This window comes from Bos grunniens, chromosome 7 (assembly GCF_055505025.1).
Source record: "Bos grunniens cultivar Pamir isolate PY7600 chromosome 7, Bosgru_T2T1.0, whole genome shotgun sequence".
Lineage (NCBI taxonomy): Eukaryota > Metazoa > Chordata > Mammalia > Artiodactyla > Bovidae > Bos > Bos grunniens.
In genome coordinates, this window is record NC_141171.1 from 95,224,162 (window position 1) to 95,246,169 (window position 22,008).

General features: G+C 39.4%; 1 protein-coding gene across 2 annotated transcripts in view; it reads right to left on the bottom strand.

The window, feature by feature from the left end:
• Positions 1-925: 925 nt before the first annotated feature.
• ELL2 (elongation factor for RNA polymerase II 2) overlaps positions 926-22,008 on the bottom strand; it is a 73,871-nt gene continuing 52,788 nt past the window's right edge. For both annotated transcript variants that reach the window (XM_086413242.1, XM_086413241.1), the window contains 8 exons: positions 19,708-19,967; positions 16,561-16,685; positions 16,300-16,387; positions 13,805-14,372; positions 11,186-11,252; positions 7,402-7,573; positions 4,943-4,987; positions 926-4,851 (listed from right to left, as the gene is read on the bottom strand). In XM_086413242.1, coding sequence (XP_086269368.1) covers positions 4,735-4,851; positions 4,943-4,987; positions 7,402-7,573; positions 11,186-11,252; positions 13,805-14,372; positions 16,300-16,387; positions 16,561-16,685; positions 19,708-19,967 — 1,442 coding nt within the window. In that variant the 3' untranslated portion in view covers positions 926-4,734. The remainder of the gene's footprint in view (positions 4,852-4,942; positions 4,988-7,401; positions 7,574-11,185; positions 11,253-13,804; positions 14,373-16,299; positions 16,388-16,560; positions 16,686-19,707; positions 19,968-22,008) is intronic.

Sequence of the window (22,008 nt, forward strand, 5' to 3'; positions counted from 1 at the left end):
GATGGTACACATCCGCAAATAAAGAAAACATGTTTCCTCAAAAAGTATCCTGGCCTTCTTTCAAATTTATCATTTCTGACAGAATTGACTCTCTGAGAATCACCAGTGAGCTATCAACCCAACACACACATTCTAGTCTCCTTTGAATTAAGAGTCTAGCCTGCGGGGTGTTGCTGGAATTGTCACTCTGTGACAGTGACCCCACCCTAAATAGGTATTGACATACAGGGTAGGGGGGGCAGTATGGAAATATGGTTAAGAACACAGATTCTGGAGTCAGGCGCCATCGTTTACTAGCTGTTCGTCTTACAGGCAAGCGTCTTACCTTCTCTAGGCCTCAGTTTGTTGTTGTTGCTTAGTTGCTAAGTCCTGTCTGACTCTTTTGCCACCGCATGGACTGTAGCCCGCCAGGCTCCTCTGTCCATGGGATTTCCCAAACAAGAATACTGGAGCCAGCTGCCATTTCCTCCTCTAGGGGATCTTCCCGGCCCAGGGATCGAAGCCGTTGTCTCCTGCCTTGCAGGCAGATTCTTTTACTGCTGAGCCACCTGGGAAACCCAAAGCCTCAGTTTCCTTGCCTATAAAATAGGGATAGCAGGGTTGTGGTGAGGAGAAATGGGACAGTACATACAAAGTGGATAACCAACGGAAGATCCTCCATAAAAGTACCTGTTAGTATCGTTCCCCTAGGAGATGCTGCCTTTGGAGGGCATGTCCTCCACTCGTAAAACAAGCAGCAGGGGCTCGTGAACCAAATACTCTGTGTTCCCACTTCCTAGAGTCATCAGCAAGTAACGTCTCTGTCCCAGGAAGATCAGTTACCTTAGGGCATCAGAGAGAACTGTTGTGGGATTTCTTTTTTAAAAACAAAACAAAACAGAATTAAGAGATTTGAAATGAGACAACGGAAAAACGAGCACCAGAATTGCAAAGTTAACATTTTTATTGAACTGAAATTGGTGTAGAACAACAGGGGCCACCATCGCTGCTGAGCTCAGTTAACAACTGAAGAGCCCCTGCGACATCTTACCTTCCTAAAACGGTTTGGGTGGAACGACCGAAAACAGCGTAGATATATATGTGTAGGTTTTTTAACACTTCAAAATATTTTAAAATGAGCCTCATAGCCTTGTTCAGTTTTCAGGTTACAGAGGACACTGATAACATCTTCTGTTGCCTTCATTTAGTTGTGTCAGTTAATAACTGTTCCCAAGAGGTTCCTCTCAAAGCTGGCTGTTGATTTTTCCCCATCGGGTACACAAGAGAAGGATTTAGAACACTTAGGCAAGTGATACACTGTAAGAACCTTAAAAGTAGCAACGGCAAAACCACACATACGTGACTCAGGACTCACGGGGCCAGCAAGACAAGGCAACTGGCTGGAGAGTTTCAGTCAAGTTCCAGAAGCAAAGAACACACTAGCGGAAGGGCAAGGCAACCATGTGGAGGTCGGAACTGACGCACCACTTGTGTCTAAACCGCATTTCAACGCCTTGCTTCAAACATGAAAATATGCATTTGTTTGACAGAATAAGGTGAAATATTTTAAGGGGAAAGAAAACTCCTATAAAGGTTAAAAGATCAGTCAGAGATGAAGGAAGGTTAATACTGGATTTTTATAATCAATGCACGCAGCAATGATATCAAGTGACAACACCAATTACTTCTGTGAGAGCAAGTTCTGAACATTCATCTCTACGAGGGTATTAACCCCTCTCAAGTATTCCAAGGGAGATACATAAGCAACAAGGCAGGAAGTGAAACCTCACATAAAACAAAAAAACCACATCTACTTGATGCTATTTTTGGTTTGTATTAAATCAGCTGCTCATTCATTCTGGAGTTAATTTATGGGTGTTGGTACAAATCTTCAAGAGTGCTTCAAATTATTTTAGGTGAAATGTGATGAACAAATAATAAGTCATTGTCTCATCTTGACAATGCTATTTTACACTTAACTATTTCTCTCAAAAAACAAAACTGAACTGAAACAAAACCTAAATAAATTCTACCAGAGTAGTAACTACGTGGCCACCCATTCCTGCAGCAATTATTTGAGAGAATCTAAAAATCTTGCAGTAGGAGATGAAAGATGATTATAAATATAAATATTTTAATAGGCCTATGCCTATCTTTAAAAGAGATGTAGTCTCAGGTAACAGCAGATTCAGAGATTTACACCTCTCAAATTTGCAAGACAGACAGATACACGTTTTGCAAGGATCTGCCCAATGTATACAACAAACATCTAAATTAAGGCTTTTATAGGTAGGTGGTCAAGTCTGTGGGCGTGCAATCCCGGATTTTCAGAAAGCATCTCCAGCTTCCATTGTTACCCAATTTGTAAACCAGAAGACGTGCTGATGGAGGTGGGTAGGAGCTCCAAGGGCCAACAATTAACCAACTGGAAGGCTTGCCTTATTTGTAAACAAGTTTTAAAGTAAGAGCTGGCAGTGAAACAATTGAGGGTGCCTCAAATGATGTTGAGAGGAAAAGTGATTTGCACCTGCTGAGAGATGGGCTTAAAAAAAAAAAACAAAAACCAGCTGAATTTCGGTTCAAGACCTTGAGATTTAGAGACCTAAATGTTTAGAGTTGCTTCCAAGCCAAAGGTTCTCACACTTTAGCTTGCAGAAGTCTCTTGGAGGATACTTAGGAAAATGTGGCTATGTGGGCCCCATCTCCAGAGATTCTAATTTGGGGGATGCAAGTGGCCCGAGCACCTTGCTTTTGAGAAACACCACTCCCAGCAAGTAGCAGCACACGGTCTTTGATTAAAAGGCCACGATGTCTAAGAAATGACCTCTATGAGGTCATCACCTATGGAAGAATCCCTCAGGAGACTCCACCATAATGAAGTGAGGACCAACTTTATCCCCAGTTAAGTTTCTTTTCCTATTTTTTTTTCCCAACTGAAAGTTTGATATCAATGAACACAATGATTGTACCAATTCTGAGGTAAAAGGAAGAGCACCAGGGATCTCAATGCTTAAAAAAAAATCAAATTCCCTAAGAGGTCCATGCTATGTAGCAATCAAATTTCTGCGGTAATGTATTAGAGTTAGAGTGCACAGGGCCTTGTTGTAGTCTTTGTATAGTGTACTTTTACCATATTATTTACTCTTTCCTGTTAATGTTTTGGAACTCCATAGACAAAATTCCATCTACATGTTCTCTCAGGTTTTTTTTGGATACCAGCATTTTCTGGTTTACAACGATACACAACGAAGTTATATATTTTTTTGGATGCTGGAGACAAACATCTTTATTAAAGATACCACCAAAATTTTGGCAAACATTTCAAAACATATTTGTAAACATAATGCTTCCCTTTTAAACTGGCAGCACTTTGAAAAACAATACGATAAGACAACACAACTTGTATCAACATTAGTTCAAAACCCTTATATTTTTGACCACATAACTTATGTTCCCACACGATAAAACAAATGATAGTTTAAATCAACGTCAACAGATAAACTCCATGAAATGAAAGTTTGTGCTGTTTGATGAATCACAGTATGTTATGGTTAAATATATCCGCTCTGTTTTATATTCCTGGCACCCAGGATGAAAAAAAAATTCTTTAAATATACATTTCATGTAGGTAATAGCTTCTTTGCATATCTCTCTTCAAAAAATACTTTATAGCAGTATATAAATAGGTTACCTACACATTTCATGTTATAATTTTGCCCCAAAACTATAGATCTGTTTCATTTTCATAACATCTCAATTTTGCCCAACATTAATAAAGCTGACAAACGGTTGAAATGGAAATGCTTTTTGTCTTCCATGATAGAAGTAGCAATTTGACAGGAAAAAAAAAAAAAACACCTACAGTAACACTCGTCAGTTGTTTCACCTGAGCGTTTGGCCTACTGAGAGTAGCAGCTTTTCTCCTCCATGCACGCTCACATCCACACCACCTCCGCACACACACAGGTCGAGCACACGCGTTCAGACGCTGGTAGGCCACAGTGTACTTCCCACTGCTCTAATCAAATGGGAAGCAGTGCAGCTAATGAGCAACCACACTAGGTACACAACTAGCAAACACCTTAAGGCAACCATTGCAATGGGGGGTTAACTTGCAGGGCGATTCCTGTTCTAGATCAAGTCAGCCTATATATACACGTGTGTGTATAGATCTATACGCGTACTCACACACCTTTCTATTTCTTAACCCTCCAAAACAATGTTTTAACTTTTTTTTTGTATTTTGTGCAAATTTCTAAATGTTCTACCATTTAAGGCAAAGAGTTCGCATTAAGAAAGGTCAGAAAATAGGCTTATGTTTATCCAAAAGCATTTCACCTTGCATGTTACTTTTTTTTTTTAAATATACGTAACTTTGAAGGGTGGACACTGGATCCCTAATATCTAAAAAAAAAAAAGAAAAGAAAATAATTTCTAATGACAAACACAGTTTTTAAGGAAAGAAGTTGATTTGAAGTACAGACACTGGATCCCCAATATCTAAAAAAAAATTATTTCTATTGAAAAACACAAGTCTTAAAGGTGAAGAAAGGACCAGAAAAAGCAGCTTCAAAAATGCAAGGAAGCAAAGTAAAATGGGAAAATAAGGAAAAGAAAAAACAGGTAACTCAAGTTTACTAATACTGAAACTTTCAACAGGCAAAGTTTCATTTTTTAGAATTTTGAGAGCAATTCATTTGGAATTTTAAATAAATAAGCTTAAGTTTATTCACATCTTCTGGTCCAAGCAGAGCTCTAGTGCCATGACTCTGCTTGCTGTTGGTCAAATTCACCTATTAGTCTTTTGATGTGAGCTAGCTTGTTATGAAGATACTCGCATCGGTATTTTTCTTCGTGGTAATTGGGACTAGACTGTGGATGAAAAAAACAAAACAGGAGTAAGACTATGGAATTCGTAATACTTTCTCAATGAGGTCAGAAAACTAATAGTGATGATACCTACCTGCTTTATCTTCTGATATTCTTGTAAGACTTCTTCATGAACATTCTAGAAAAGTAATAATTAGAAGTCAGAAGAGAACTTTTTTTCTTTGTGGTATAAACAGATAACTCACAATTGGCAAGGGTGTGGGAAATATTAATGATGGAATTAATTTGGTACAGTCTTAAAGGAAGGCAGTTTAGCAATTGCCATTAAGATTGCAAATGCAAAACTGACTCAGCATTTATACTTCTTTCAGATTATTTGTACCTGAATGAAATGACACATGTTCAGGGCTATTTGCTACAGTGCTGTGTGTAAAGCAGAAGAAAGTAAACACGGTCTAAACATCCACTGGAGAAGGCAATGGCACCCCACTCCAGTACTCTTGCCTGGAAAATCCCATGGATGGAGGAGCCTGGTAGGCTGCAGTCCATGGGGTCGAAGCCACCAGGCTCCCCCGTCCCTGGGATTCTCCAGGCAAGAACACTGGAGTGGGTTGCCATTGCCTTCTCCAATGCATGAAAGTAAAAAGTGAAAGCAAAGTCGCTCAGTTGTGTCCGACTCTTAGCGACCCCATGGACTGTAGCCTACCAGGCTCCTCCATCCATGGGATTTTCCAGGCAAGAGTACTGGAGTGGGGTGCCATTGCCTTCTCAGAAGGAATCCTAAGAGGCCATTAAAGATGAGGGGAGTGCTGTACGTGCTTACGTAAAAAAGTTCTCTAAGATACATGTTGGTCAATGAAAAAAGCAAAGTACAAACAGTTTTATATAGTTTGGTATCATTTGTTTATAAGGGAGAAACAAAATATTATGTTCTGAGAATTTTTAATGAAATCAGATAATGTAATAAAGTATCTCAACTTACTGGAACATAAGACAAGGGTGCATCTTATCGATGATGACATCTTAGGTTCAATTAAATATGGTATATTTGTGAATTTACTTGTGTATATCTTATAATCACACAGCCTTCTGAAAGAATACACCGGGAACTGGTAATATTGATTTCCTCGAGGGAGGAGAATTGAGTTGCAAGGCAAGAGCTAACCTTTAAGTACCATATGACCTGGTATACTATGCATCTAAGCAGTTTCCAAATGCTTACATTTGTTCTGCACAGCTCTAATAATCTCACTCTATGGATGGGATTTTGAGTATTTTCAGGCAAGTAACCTTCCCAAGGTCATACAAGTAGAGCAGAGGTAGGAACCAAATGCAAGCCGCCTGGCTTCAGAGCTTGCTCCTAACCACTAAGCAATTCTTAGAATTACATTTTAGTTTAAATATAATTGTGGTACCCTAGTAAATAACTATATAGAAGGAAAAAAAAAAAAACCTCCTAACCACTGTATCACTCACTAACTTCTTGCACTCCCAACCACCCACTCCTCTGCAAAGTCTTCTATAACTTTAGGCAGCTTGTTTAAAAGATGGCCCACTAATAGAAGATATAGTGAATCTCTAGGGCTTCCTTGATGGCTCAGCTGGTAAAGAATCTGCCTGCAATGCAGGAAACCTGGGTTCGATCCCTGGGTTGGGAAGATCCCCTGGAAAAGGGAAAAGTATTCAACTCCAGTATTCTGGCCTGGAGAATTTCATGAACTGAAGAGTTCATGGGGTTGCAAAGAGTTGGACACAACTGAGTGACTTTCACTTTCAGGGCATAGGTGCTTTTTCTTGTGTAGGTTCCTGCTGGAACAACAGTGGACTATGATGGAGACACCATTTGTGGCTGTGAAGTGCGACAAACTTATCTGTCCTACACAAGGAGGGGAACTCCCATTTATACCAGTCCTTTGGCTGAGGGCTCTAAGAACACTGTGGAGGCGGGTCAGGCTTCTCCTGCTCTGTGTCAGCTGTAGTAATATTACCACTTAAGGTAGGCAAGTGAGAATGGATTAATACCTGCTAACAAATGTCAGTAGTTGGACTAGCTGGAAGCACCCAGCTTTTCTTCACTTAAACCCCAAACCTGAGTGGTCTTAGGCTTCTTTTAATATTCTATGCCAGACTGAGGTTTAAAATAAATAAATTTACTCAAAATAGTAATTTTGGGAAATAGTATCAGATATAAGAACTATAGTCTGAGTAGGTAACGCAATCAAATATTTTGATGAATCCCAAATCCAGCTTTTTTTCCCCCTATTTAGTCATCTGTATTTTTTTTAGTACACTACATGTTATGTCACGGGAAGTACATGAGTATATATTATATATTTTATACATATTATATAAAAATAGTGATTTTTTTTTTTACATTGGAGGAAATAGAGGCTCATCGTGTTACTTATTTTTAAGAACTGTTTCAAATATTTATTTTCCTAGCTAATTCTAAGTCAAAGCCAAAAGCTGCAGAGAGGCTGGTCTGTGAAAGGACCTGCTCTGAAGGCTAGCAGGACGTCTGGGGATGGGCAGGGCAGAGAAAGGAAGAAGGCAAAATATGAAGTCAGTCCACTGAGGAAAACATGTGTTTACCTGATACTCTTTTGAGCCTGGAGAAAGGCGTTTTCGCTGTGCATCCAGTTTGATAAATCTTCTAGCCACAGTCTCCATCCTGGCATGCAAGGCCCTATATTCATCATACTCAGCGTTGAAGTCATCCTTGTAATTCTGGCGTTGCTCATAGGAGACGATGGCAATATATTTTCTAATAAGACAAAAGGTAAATGGAGAGGAGCTGTAGAACAAACATGACGCACAATATTTAAGCCAAATATTTGGAAACCGCATCTGTGCGTTGTTCCCTAGGCTGAGTCCCATTCTACCACTGCTTGAAGCCTGCCACTCCTTCAAAGACCTTCCAGGTGAAACTATCCCATAGCAGAGTTTAAAAACCTCGGTGAAGGAGAGTAAATGTGGGAAAACAAAACAAAACCAAACCATGGTGGCAATGGAATCACAGCGCAACTAGGAGACAGCACTCACAGAGGCAGCTTCCTACAGCCTTCTGCACTCGAGATAACTGACTGCTGTGTGAGCGGCAGAGGCCAGCCCTCTGCTAGTCACGTGGAGAGCAGAGGGCTGGTGGGGGACCGCGAGCCAGAGAATGTCACACAGTCACCAAGGGCTGAAGGTAGAGCGCTCTCTAGACCCGCTGCTTTATGAGAGGCAGTCTCTGTCTTTGGCCTTGCACACCTGCTGCCAGCAAGGTGCCTCAGGCCGTTCCCTCTGCCTTTCCTCCCATTTCTGGCGAGGCAAACATAAAATACAAAAGGGGGATTGTTTTACCATTAAAAAAAAAATAAGAGAGCAGGAAAAATAAAAAGGGGGAAAAAGGAATAATTCTCTAGTTCTTTTCAAACTTTTACTGCCATACTATGTGTAACAGAAAGCCAGTTTTATACTATCAGTTTATTTTCTTAATAGAAAGGCTACAAATATTTTACTTCAGGGTGTGAGTATCTCTAGGGACCTAGAGAATGAAAGTCATCTTCCCAGTGTCAGTCTGTTCAGTGGTGGTAAGTAAATCAATAATATTAAAGTTTATATCATTTGTGGATATGGGTCTTTGCAGTCTGTGCTCCTGTCATAGGATGCAAAATTCCCTTGATTTTTTGAGATAAAAACTGAGATTTTGAAGCAATTTCAGGCAGGAGCTTCAGGGTGCCCTGGGGGTACACATCTATTCTTTACTGAAGAAGATTTTGGGAGTTCAGTCCTCTCAAGAATGGTTTTAGACAATCTTATCAGTTTTGTTTAAAATGCAAAATAGCACAGATGTCTATTTGCAAATGTGAGAAAAGTGATGCAGTGAGCAACCTTAATGTCCTCATTAATATTTTTATTCCTGCTGAGTTAGACCGTGTGGAGGTTTAATTTTATAAGTGTAATTGAGACAGTGGTAGTATGCTGATTTAAAGCTGCCCTGCTAGTATACGTGCTATAAAAGGAACCTCACCAGCCAAGCAGGGAAGCTGTCCTCTCTAGAAAGGTTCCTGGGGATAAACATTCATAAGCAAAACGGCTTAGCTGAAACTCAGGTTCCATTTGTTATATAAAACATTTATCCCCCTTTCTTCAAGGAGGCCATACCCCCCTTTTAATTTAATTACCCCCTTAGGGAAAAAAGTACCAAAGTGGCCAGCAGTTGTGTTGCTATTTTATAGAAGATTATTTGGTTATACTGACATTTTAATGAAAAGTATTTCATTATTTTTAATAAAAATTATTATGGTTCTGCAGTTGGTTCTTAATGTAGTGATGGAATAAAATGTTAAATACTTTGGATAAGTCACAACCACAGTCTTATTAAGAAGTGTTCATATTATAAAAAAATTAGGACTGTTGTGGTTCAGTATGAATTATTCAGAGGCTGGTCATTAAAGGTTTTATAGGATGTCCTTTTGGTTTTCTTAAGAAACAGGTTTAAGTTCTATATTTTTAGTGATTTTTCTGAAATTTCATGCTTTATCACCATTTTAAGAAAATATGCAATATTTATATAAGATAGTTTTGGTTAAAATAAACTGCTTAAGTAAATTAAGCAATCATGGAGGTTATATATTTTCATGATTTTTAAAAGAACTAGAAAATGACAAACATACAGAAATGCACCGAGGCAGATATCTGCAGCAACCATCTGTAGATCAGTAAATTAGAAACAACTTATTAAGTACAGAATTAATTGCTTAAGTTGACAAAACACAGCCAACACTCTGAATACATGAGGGAACGGTTAGAATTACTTTTGAGTCTCCCCACATGATTTTGTCCTATGTAACAAATATACAGCAGTATTACCATTGTATAAGAGGAATTCAAAATCCGTCGAAAGAGAATGAGAGCACAGCACTGCAGCTGTTATTTGAGGGCACCACCTTTCACAAGATTTGAAAGGGAACGCATTTGGAGAGGTGACCCCCCACATCAGTGGAGCCAGGCACTGTCCCCCATCCATCCCTGACCGGGCCAACGCAGTGGCAGCAGCTTTTCCAACCGCCCCCCACCCTCCCCACCCCCCGGCCCCAAACACAGACTTTTAAGATGAAAGAGTATTCAGCATGGTTTCCGGGATTCCTTTTAGTTAAGAGATGATAACCGGCATTATCATTCCATGCTGTATCATTCCCAAATAAGTATAGCTTTCACCACTACTGTTATGCAAAGTAACACATTTTTAGTGTAAAATGTTTTCTACTCTGGAAATGAACGTTTCATTAGACACGGAGCACTAAACCGCATAGTTTAACTTTGCACACAATGAGATGCTACTGATAAAGAAAAAATGTTCATACAGCCCAGGTTCCATTTTCCAGTCTACATGTAAGCTATCTGTTAATTTTCTAAGCTACTAGTGAGTAAATCTGTGTGTTCTTTCACTCTCCATTTTTCTAGACTCTTGCAACTTAATTATTTTCTTCTTACAAAAGCCTTTGAGTCTGAAAAAAAAAAGTCTAGAATTATGTGTCCAAGTTATAATTTCTGTGATAACCAGTTATAAGAAAGTCCCCAGCTTAGCATTTAGCAACTTGTTGTCACAACAAGAAAAACATTATAACTAGTATTAGAGCGAAATGAGCAAATTTTACTGCTCTCTCCTTTTAATTTTATGGCACAGCTTTATTTAAATCAAAAGCCATCTATCTCTGCTGCTGCTGCTAAGTCGCTTCAGTCGTGTCCAACTCTGTGTGACCCCATAGACAGCAGCCCATCAGGCTCCGCCGTCCCTGGGATTCTCCAGGCAAGAAGACTGGAGTTGGTTGCCATTTCCTTCTCCAATGCATGAAAGTGAAAAGTGAAAGTGAAGTCACTCAGTTGTGTCCGACTCTTAGCGACCCCATGGACTGCAGCCTTCCAGGCTCCTCCGTCCATGGGATTTTCCAGGCAAGAGTACTGGAGTGGGGTGCCATTGCCTTCTTTGTATTAACTGCAGAGGTTTAAGCACTTTATCAGTAATAAACTGTCCCTTTGGGGGCTCAAATGAATGACTGTGCACTGACAGACTGTCAGCTTTGAAGCGTAAGATCCCTGAAATCTTCCATAATCAAATGCTTGGCCTGGCCTCAGAACAAAGGACAGGCTTCTCTATACTTAAAGGCCACCGAGCAGAGCTCAGGGCAGGGGCAGGCACAACCTGCTGAAGCCGACAAGAGTGGACTGGGGACGAGCAGGCTTAATGGCAGCCTTTTTAATTGCAGGGGTGGCTCCAGGACTCTATTTCTGAACTTCTTACTGTTCTGATTTGCAAATTATGGGAAAAGAGTTTGCAAAGTTTCTAAAATTGAACAGTTCTCCCCCATTGGCAGACATTTAAACTTACATCAAATAATCTGGAAGTTCAATTGTTGAAGAAGGCTCCGTGGAGGCAGTGCAATCCTCTTTAACTCCTGCAAAGAAAAAAAAAAATTTTTTTTTCAAGCGTTCACCAAACAGTATGGTTACAAAATGCCTATAATTCTAAAATAGATCAGAAACATCTGGAACACTTTTCCTCAAATTCTATTCTTCCATCTCAATAAGCAACAGTGAGCAAGGAATACAATTGAGCACGAACAATAGAGGCCCTATGACCAGCGCCAGCAGAACCGACGCCAGGCATTGAAAGCACCCTGGCTACTGCAGTGTCTGCACAATAAAGGAATTCCATCTTAACCCAAGGTCAATCTTCTATTCTTTCCACAACAGTTGTGGCATCTGCCCAGCAATTCAAAGACTGTGGTGGCAGATGCAGCCAGACAATGGGAGATACAAACTTTATATCAACATCTACTTTTTGTAGGATTCAAATAAGGCAGATGAGATAATGAAGTCAGGTAGCAGACTGCTTCAATCACTGTATTTTTGCTGCTATTCTTTTTGTATGCAGACAGTGCAACTGGGCAGGAAGTCTTCCCATCATTTTAAAGTAATTTAAAATGTTATTAGTGAACAATTTACACTCCTCTAATCTCTAACCCTCATAGTACTAGATGGGTTTTTTCTTACAAGGCCAAAATAAATAGATAAATCAAGTCAGTCACTCAGAATTACGCTGTGAATCCCTCAGTATTCCATTTGTTTGAATGTACCATTTCCAGAGGGTATGTTTAGATTTTTTATTAGGGTAATTTTTTTTATCATTCAAAGTAGAATTAAACTAGTAACTCAAACCCAAGCCCTGCCTGCTGGCAAAACATACATGTTCAATATAAAACAAGAGTGAGTATTTAATAATTTCTTGGTTTAATATTTTAAAGGACAAACCACACTAAACAAATTATGCAGACCTTGTGGACTTACTGTGTGTGCGTATCTGATTCAGGCTTAGGTAAAAGCTTGTTTTTACAACAGCCTGAGTCTTAAAGGAAAAGGCATTGAGTGCTTGTCACCTGGCTTTTCCTTTGCCGCAGACATCAGATAAATTTCAATGGGTGCAGAGCATGTGGGTCTGAATCGGTCCTCAGTTTATGATAATCTCGACTGGCTGGTCCATCCTTAGTGAAGGATTTAGAGACTAGGTCTGCTTCTCTCGGCTTCCAAGTGGGAAAATAGTCAAACTCTGCTGTAGGACTCAACGTTCTAGGATCCAGTCCTCCCAGCAGATGCCTTTGACTCAGGATTACCTTCTGATGGTGGGAAGTGTGCAGTGGAGCATACCCAGGAATCTGGCTCACTGAGCACAAAGTTTCATTATTCTCTTTTCTTTTCTTGATTTGGCAACTTCAAGTATGATAGTGTTTGAGGGAAAAAGCTTACAGCTGACTCTTGGGCTACTATACACTACCACGCTGATCTAAATATTTCAACAGCTATGCTTTGATGGGCAATATACTCAATCCACGTCAGTAAAGGCACTGAATCATACTATCCCCATAATCCAAGCTTCTCTCCTATGGTTAAAACAGTCAGTTAAATCTAAGTACCACAGGCTTTCAGTATTATGGGTGAATCACATAAAGATTAAACTCCTTAAAGTCTAGTCACTGAAGTACATTTTCTAAAGTTGTATTTTTCTGGGCAATTTTACCTTAGTTATGCTGGGTTTAAAACTGGTAGCAGTCCTAAATGATGAGCATGGATCTTCTCTATGCTGGTGTGTAAGACATTACGTTTTAAATATATGGACTAAGAGAAATCTAATTATGTCATTAGGTTTTAAAGATCGCTACACCTTAGGTAAGCAGTGTTTCTACCGACTAACTGTTCTTCAGAGGTAAAGCATGATTTTAGGCTTCTTTGGGTCTCTAGATATTTGACTTTTAAAGCTTCCAGAAATTTGAAATGGTTAAATTTATTAATAACAACTGATGTTAGTTTACTCAAACAATGTTCTCAAAATTGGGTGAGGGGGTGGAGAAAAAAACCCCAAATCTGTCAAGCTAGTCACAAATAGCCTTGCACAAGACAAATTGCTTTCACTCTGAATGAAGATGATGCTATGGATCTCCACATGTAATTTAACTCGCTTGTTTTATAAAGAATTTGACATTTCCCCTGTGCTATTATTAATTAAAGCAGGGTTGACCCTGTTTCTTTGGCAAAGAAGGAAATGAGTATTTTTATTGCTAATTGTGTGTCTGGTTAAATCAGTTCAAGAATGGCATATAATAGGTCACGTTGAGGTTGCACAATACTGTGACAGCTCTGGAGAAGAGCAACAAAGTCCACCTTCTCAAAGGGGGTCCCTGGAGGACCAAAGGTAATTTTCAGATGTCACCATCTTATTAATAAATACAGAAAACAATGGTTAATAGTTGGCTAAGAAGAGACAGAAAATGAATACTGTAAAATGGAAGAGAAAGAAACTTGCTCCAAAGGACAATACTAAAATTAATAACTAAACAGCAGGTCATTTGATAAAAAAGCATTACTAATTCTAAACAGCACACTCACATTCAGCACAGTCCCCTCTTCCTGTTCATTTAACCCACAGAGTTGGGTTTTTACAAATGCAAAATACCTTCATTGGAATCCGGATTGGAGTCACTCAGCTTGGCAATTTCCTCTTCTCTTTTAAGGTCCTCTTCCTTTTCCTCAATCATCTCAACGTCTTGCTTTTTTATTTGGTCCTTTTCCTTGTGTTTTTTAGATTTCTTCTTGGACTTTTTGTGAGACGAATGGTTTTCTTCCATAGGCTCTGGACACTTTAGTAGAACTGAACCAGGGGGTAAGGTTTCCAGAGAAGTCCTAGAGGTATATTTGTCTTGCTGGTCCTCATAGATACTACCATCTTGACTAAAACTGTCAACAGGTAGGTCTTGAGTCCCCCGGCCTTCTGGAGTGCTAGGGGAATTGGAGTTAGAATTTACAGTCTGAGGCGGGTTGGAGACAGGCAGGTGGGTTGAAGGCAGCGGTGGAGGCGAGGGGATGGCAGCGGCTGCAGGGGGCGGCGGGAGGCCTGCAGCGGATTTTTCACTGGTGGGATTCAAATGGCCGTTTAATGTTGGCGGCACTCTATTTGTCAGGTGAGATATTCGAGCCTTTTTATTCATTAAAGGATCAATGAAATCTGAATCCAAAAGCCGTTTCTAGGGATGGTGGTGAGGGGGAAACAGAGAAGAAAAAAAAAAATAAATGAGCCGGTTTGCACTAAAATGTAATACATGTGTCACTCGTTACCATATGAACTGAGTAATTTTATTCATACTTAAATTTATAACCAATTTAAATTCATCACCAGCATCGTGTTAACTATTCTCTGAGCTTAAGGCACAACCTACAATAAGTTTTCATGTCTGGTGTAAAAAAACCAGAATCTGGAAAATATGTTTTTTGTTTTTTTTTTTTAATTTATTTATTTTTTTGACTGCACTGGATCTTAGTTAGGGTATGTGGGATCTAGTTGCCTGACCAGGGATCAAACCTGGACCCCCTGCATTGGGAGCATGGAGACTTAGCCACTGGAACACCAGGGAAGGCCCCCCTAACATGTTTCTTGAAGAGATACATCAGATTATACTTTCTGATCATGCAACCCCACCGTCAATTCCTTGAGAGACTGCTGCTGCTGCTGCTAAGTCGATTCAGTCATGTCCAACTCTGTGTGACCCCATAGACAGCAGCCCACCAGGCTCCTCTGTCCCTGGGATTCTCCAGGCAAGAACACTGGAGTGGGTTGCCATTTCCTTCTCTAATGCATGAGAATGAAAAGTTAAAGTGAAGTCGCTCAGTCATGTCCGACTCTTTTTGACCCCATGGATTGTAGCCTACCAGGCTCCTCCATCCATGGGATTTTCCAGGCAAAAGTACTGGAGTGGGTTGCCATTTCCTTCTCCACTTGAGAAACTAGGCCAATTTATGTGGATTATATCACTCAGGAAGTGTATTAAATAGAGGTGGCCTCCTCCTTCTGCTGGCCACAGCTGACCTACTTATATTCAGTGAGAACCTCCTCTGAATATAACCAACCATTATTGGTTGTCAGAATCAACAGGGGAAGGAACAGGGCAACAAGCCTACATTTATTTGATCTCTTTGAATGTGCTAAGATGCTGCAGTTACAAGTATTTTGGCTGTTACTTATTATTTCCCCTGTCTTAAGATGGGAACAACCAGCACCTTCAAAATAGTTTCTCAATAAATCTCTATCATTGCTGAAATACTATCCACTTCCTCCCTGGCCCCCCTTAAATATATCTCTTCACTGGATTAAAAGATAAGTCTTAACAACTGGTACATAAAAATAATATAAAATCATGTTAATATCATCCTAATCCAGCAACAAAAATAACAGTATTTAAAATAAAAAGGCAAGTCAGAGAGTTGATCCCCACTTCTGTCCTGTCTCCCTAAGCCTCAGGAGAGGGGTTCAGGGACAGGAGCACTCTGTCTACAGCACTGGGGGAGACAGGTCGGTCTCACCACTAGTCCCAGAGACCTGAGAGCGTTCGAGGTGGTCTGAGAACCAGGTGGGCTTGAACTCTTACGCTGCTCAGGATCTCCACATCTTCTTCCAACTGAATCTTTTGGGGGAAACTCTAAGCTGGAATGGAGTCTAACTGGAATAGTCTGATTGGGATCTAGTCAAAAAGTGCTTTGAGAAAACATATATGGAAATGGCAGAACTTTTTATTTGCTTATATATTCAATTTTCTCTATAATCTAAGACTTGATATGAAGCTGAATAAATATTGTCTTCTAGTTAGTGATTAAATGGAAAAGTAGATAATCTCAGCAAAATGAAAACTTAAAGAACCGAATAACAAGGTAGACATTAAGTACCTTAATGACAAATAGTGCTATGTAGTGGCAAAGAGTTCTGGGTTGGGAGCTGGGATCTGAATTCTAGAGTGAGAGCTCTGTCTGAGCTAGTCACAACTTGCTATGTGACTTTGGGTAGGGAGGCTATATAGCTTTTTCTGGGTCTAATTTCTCTTACGTGTAAATCAGACAACCTGAAAAAAATGGTACCTAAAGTCCATTTCAGGGCTATGATTATATAAGTTTATGCAATACCTGAGGAGAAGATGCAGTGTCTCTACTAGAACATACAGGAGATTCTGAACGGCTGGTGCTGGCAGCATTCTGAGATGGGTTTAATTTTCTGTAAAGCATACACATGTCCCAGTTAGGGAGACAGTTTTCAAATGTTCATGATAGAAAGCCTACCCTTGCTTCTTTTTTTGCATCTCAACCCTAAACTAACAATGACTAAAATAATTACTTATTTGCATCATTTTTAAAGGCAGGGGAAAAAAAAAAAAAAAAAGAACTTACCTTGAGAGCACTGACTCTAATGACCGTCTGTCTATTTCATTGTATCCAGGCCAGTCTCTTTGAAGTTCTTTAAAAACATAATCCTTTAAGGTGTATGAGAGGTCCTTAGGATTCAGATTGGCTACCTGGAACATGGTGTGAAAACAGAACATTAGATCTTTTTGCGATTTCCTAGCCTAAAACAGGCAATCTTTTGGATTTATACTGAAAATAACTATACCAAATGGCTCCAAAGGGACTTCTAGCTTTGCATATGCCAGATCTCAATAAATACTATTTGACTTCACTTGGGGAATTAAATAAAACTTTATATGCATATTTATTTTTTTTTCCTGGATGGCTGCTGTATGTTAAATAGTAATTATACCATTATGCAAAAAGTGGAGGAAGGTTTTTTTTTTAATAATTTTTTTTTCCTAGTCAAAGGAATCTAAGACAGTTTCCTTAACAACTTTGTTATTTATTTCTGGCTATAACTCCATTGGGGCTTTCCAGGTGGCTCAGTGGTAAAGAATCCACCTGCCAATGCAGGAGATGCTGTTCCATCCCTAGGTTGGAAAAATTCCCTGGAGAAGGAAATGGCAACCCACTCCAGAATCCTTGCCTGGAAATCCCATAGTCAGAGGAGCCTGGCAGGCTAGTCTGTGGGGTTGCAAAAGATTTAGGACTTAGCAACTATACAACATTAACTCCATTACTTTTGAGTCACCATACAAGTCCCTGACCACTTGTGTTAAGTAGAAATCAAACAGTGACTATATGCTGGTTTACAAAACTTTCCCTTCAGTAATCAACAGAAATTATCTTCATAAATAGTATCAGTTCTGATGATCTTTTTTAAAATTTAAATTTATTTAATTGAAGGCTAATTACTTTATAATATTGTATTGGTTTTGCCATACATCAACATGAATCCTCCACGGGTGTACACGTGTTCCCTATCCTGAACCAGTTCTGATGATCTTGTGTGTCATCTTCTTAGCTTGCTAAGCTTGCTCCTTATAGCTGCCAGTTCTCCTGAAGAACCACTTTTTCAAAATCCTTGAAATTCCCCCAAACCAATAAATGGAAACAGAAACCAAAACAACCCCCAAATTACTGTTTTTAGTCAGCCAGTTTATTTGCAAGTGTAATCTTTTCCTACAATTCCTTGTGTGCCCAAGCCCAGGCTCCATTAACAACATAAATGTATGGATTCAGGGGCTGAACCAAGAGTCATTTCCAAGGCTGGCAGAGAGGTATTCTTTTATTTTCCTACTGGAATGGTCTTTTTAAATAACTTTACTTCTTTCCATGTCTTTTAAAAGTACTATAAATTATAATAGATATTTTATGCTTTTCTCACAGCTCAGCTGAATACTAACAATGTTGATATACAGTAGAAAACAATAGGCTTCTCTTAAAATTTAAAAATAAATTAAAATGAGATACAACCAGATTTCTCAAAGTGAAATAAATACAATGATTTTACAATCTACATTCTGCTAGCTCCTAATTTATAACTCCAGCTTCAGTTGCCCTCTGGCCCAGACCCTTACATGTAACTACCTACTGAATATCCGTCTCCATTTGGGTATGTCTAACAGACATCTTCCAAAGACAGGGCGTGTAGACAGGACTCCTGACCCCCCTGCACACAGGCGTTCCTTTTCCTTCACTCCCTATCTCAGTCAGTGGCTCAGGATCCATTCAGTTGCTCCATTTTGTTGTTCTGGGGCAAAGTCCAAGAACTGGCATTTTTGAAAAAGCTCCCTAAGGGATTCTAATCTGCAGCTAGGACTATGCTGCGGATCTAGACTATGCTCAAGATTCTATCAGACAGTCAGCAGTAACGGCACTCATGTCTCACTTGCTCAGGAAGTAAGTACACCTACATTTAAAAATTATATACACATACACGATCACATGACCACTGACGCACATCAGTAGCAGCCTCTCTGTGAACTGCCTCTGCTATCATTTTGATCGCTCATCCTCTAACCTAGGAGGTAATTTACAACCTTTCTGAAAGTTCAGCCACAAATTATTTGGTGACTTATAACCTGAACCTCCCTCCTTCTCTAAACAAAAAACTGAACACACATAACTATACCTTTATCCTCATTCATTCTTTCATCCTGTCTCTTGAGCTCTTAAAACTGCTATGTGACAGATGGATTTAAATTAAGTGTTTTCAAAAAGTACTCAAATGACTTAATAAGATTGTTGAGATTGCTCAAGATATCTTGGGGACTGGTTAACCCAGAACTGAAGATTATGATTTTACTCTTTCATGACATTTAGTATCATGATATGAATACAAGAGAAAACAGATAAAAAAATAGACTTAAAAAATGTTATTCCTTGAATAATAGATGGAAACCTGAAGGTGTATTTTATTTTTTAAAGATGAAATTTAAGAACTTTGAAAATGTTACTGCTTTAGAAAAAAAGAAAGCAGACTGTGATTTATAGTGGATTTGAATGCTAACCAACATTTATGACCCAAAATCATTTTGAAAAATACAGGAAGTTAGAGCCTGAAGAACTGTTGACTTTAACAAAAGTAATGACCTACATTTATACATAAGCTTGTTATTTTATGGTAACTGATCAGAGCTAATACTTAACACATTCATATCCTTTAATGAAGACAGGTGACTGATGTCAGCATATCCAATGGTAGAAAAAGGCCGAGTATTACAGACAGAAAGAGCATGCAGGGTAAGACATTCACAATTATTTAGTAAGTAAAAATATTCTAGTTTATACCAACCAAAGACCAATAAAATACACTGTATAACTTCACCTACATAAACCAGGAAAAAGTATGGCAACAGTTTAGTACATTCAGTACTAAGAGCAGACAGCAAAAACTTATTTTTTTTTTTAATGGACTTTCAAGCAAAATTTGTTTAATCCAAATGAAGATAAGGACTTGAAACTTTTTTCCAATCATTCAGAAGCCTCTAACTTATAAAACCTAGTGTAACTGTTCAGTTAGTTTTTCATTAAATGTTTAAACCAAGATGAATTTAAGCTAATGTTCATATACCATTGATCAAAACGATCCTGAAATTTCTCTAACTCGATAATAATAACAAGCCTTCTTAAATGAACTCCCCAACAAGACGGTGGGCAGACGGAACTCTCTCCAGCTCTCCTCACCTGCTGCAGAACTGCTCCAAGGGAGTTCTTGTCTTTCTGATTGACACCGTCTTTCTGCAGTCGGGCCAGCAGCTCAGGTTTCTTATAGGCCTTCAGTGCCAGCAAGTGAATCACCCTGTCCCGATACGGCCTCTGAGAGACACTGTTGCTGCCGTGTGTCTTGCGAATTGTATTTGCAGGGTTCATGGGGGTTGACCTTTTCCTTTCAGGCACTGCATCTGAAACAGCTTGAGGAGCTTTCCGAATTTGCACTCTTTTCCCTAAAGTCCAGCAGAAATGACATTGTTAACACACTTGCAGGCAGTAACATCATGAGCATCTCAACTTCCATGACTGATTTAGGCATCTTTTCATTTCTGAAAGGAATAAAGACCTCATATTTCAGCTTTTGTTTTATAGAAAGATATGCAAACTGAAAGCATTCTGAATAAATGGCCTAAAATATAGATTTGGAATTTTCTGATAGAATCATTTATTGGAAAAAATAAAACTTATAGAAGCATTTTGGCCACTTAGCTACACATGGATAATAACTAGTGACACACACCATAGCAACACACTGGACATTTTAAGGCTGTAGGCATTTGATGTTAGGTGGAAATAATTTCCATATTCACCTGTGCTACTTACAGAACTTAAACCTACATATTGTATGTCGTTTCTTTCAGACATGAATACAACGAACATGCTAAATGTGGAAAATATCTGTTTGTCTCACTAACGACGTACTCTCAGCTAAGCTCAGTCATTAGCTTAATTTCAGATTCAGAAGCCATGAAGAAAAGAGGCAGTCATAATTTGGGGTCAACCTTCACCAGGGTATTCACAAGTGATACTGCTTTTCAACAGAGCACAACAAACTCTGAGTCAAAAAACAAACAAAACCAACCAACCAACAACACAGTCTCAGCAGGCCAGACAATCAGATCCCTTCTCTGTGGTGCTGAGACTACCCAGGTGAGTTAGAGGAGTGGAGTGGTAAGAGGAGGCCCTCACCCCAGTTCTGCACAGGCCAGTGCCATGCACACAATCAACTCACTGTTTGCTTAAACTTGACAGTGACAAGTGTTTGGCAAGCGGCTGCTTCTAGAAAATACTGTGGGCTATGTGGATTCTACATGTGGGTGAAGCCATCAGGACATGGCTGGTCACTGATAACACCTGGTGACCATTCCTTGCAGAAGAAACAGAAATGAGAATGAAACTGGACTGACCCTCACTTTATGATTTCTGAGGTGAAATCTGAGTTCATTACAAAAGCCTCCAACTCTATGCCCTTGGGTTAAAGAGAAGGAAGAACTGGTAATGACAGCCAACGTGGAGCCACTGCACTAGGGATAATACTAGCAACTAGAAACAATGGAGAAGCAAGAGCAGTCTCTCCTGTGCTGTGACCGTGGGTGAGAGCTGCGTGGGGCAGGAACTATACTGAAGAGCAGTCCTGTCCATGCTGGGTCTTCATGGCCTGGCCAGAGGGGCTGTTTATTTGCTGTAATCCTAACTAAAGGAAAAAGAATGATCTCACTGGCTCTTACATTTCTTTACAATCTGGACATCACCAATTGTAAATATCAGATCAAAATACTGACCAACAAAGGAACCAACATTAAAGGGTCACTGCCCAGGGATAAGAGAAGCTATTAAATTAAGGTACAATTAGTTTTGGAGGTGGATTTAGATCTGGTTTCTGTATTTTTCTTCAGAGATAGTTAGATCAGTGTCAGATGTGCAGGGAACTAATATTTATCTTGCACCAAATACGGGATGAGAGTGGGGCATTGTGCTAAGAACTTTACACATATAATATAGTCTCACAGTTAACTTGATGAGGTAGGCCTTGGTCCCATTTCACAGATGAGAAAAGTAGAGTTTCAATGGGATAAGCTCAAAGAGTAAAGTGCTCATTTAGTATTTGGAAGTTTCTGTGATTAATACCCAAGGTTTCCTACTTGTACTTCTTTTATTGGAAAGGTTTTACGAACAAATGCCCAATGTCTGTTCTTGATTCATGTTGGGCTGCCAGCTTCCTGTAGACGAAGCTCTGGCTGCTTTGTCAATCAGATTTTGATGGCTCACAAAATGAACTGACCAGCAGAGTATCAAAGAGAATGATAGCAAGAGAACAAGCAGATGGCAGAGAAGCAGAATCTAGGTGGCCTGTCCTGTGTTTTCCCACATTACCAGGCTGCCCGAGTTTGAAGACACGTTGAAATTTCTAATATGGCAACTACAAACCTTCCAACCCACCATTTCTCAGTTCCAACAGTGTTAGCAAATAGCACTATTCCTTGAAATTTTAAT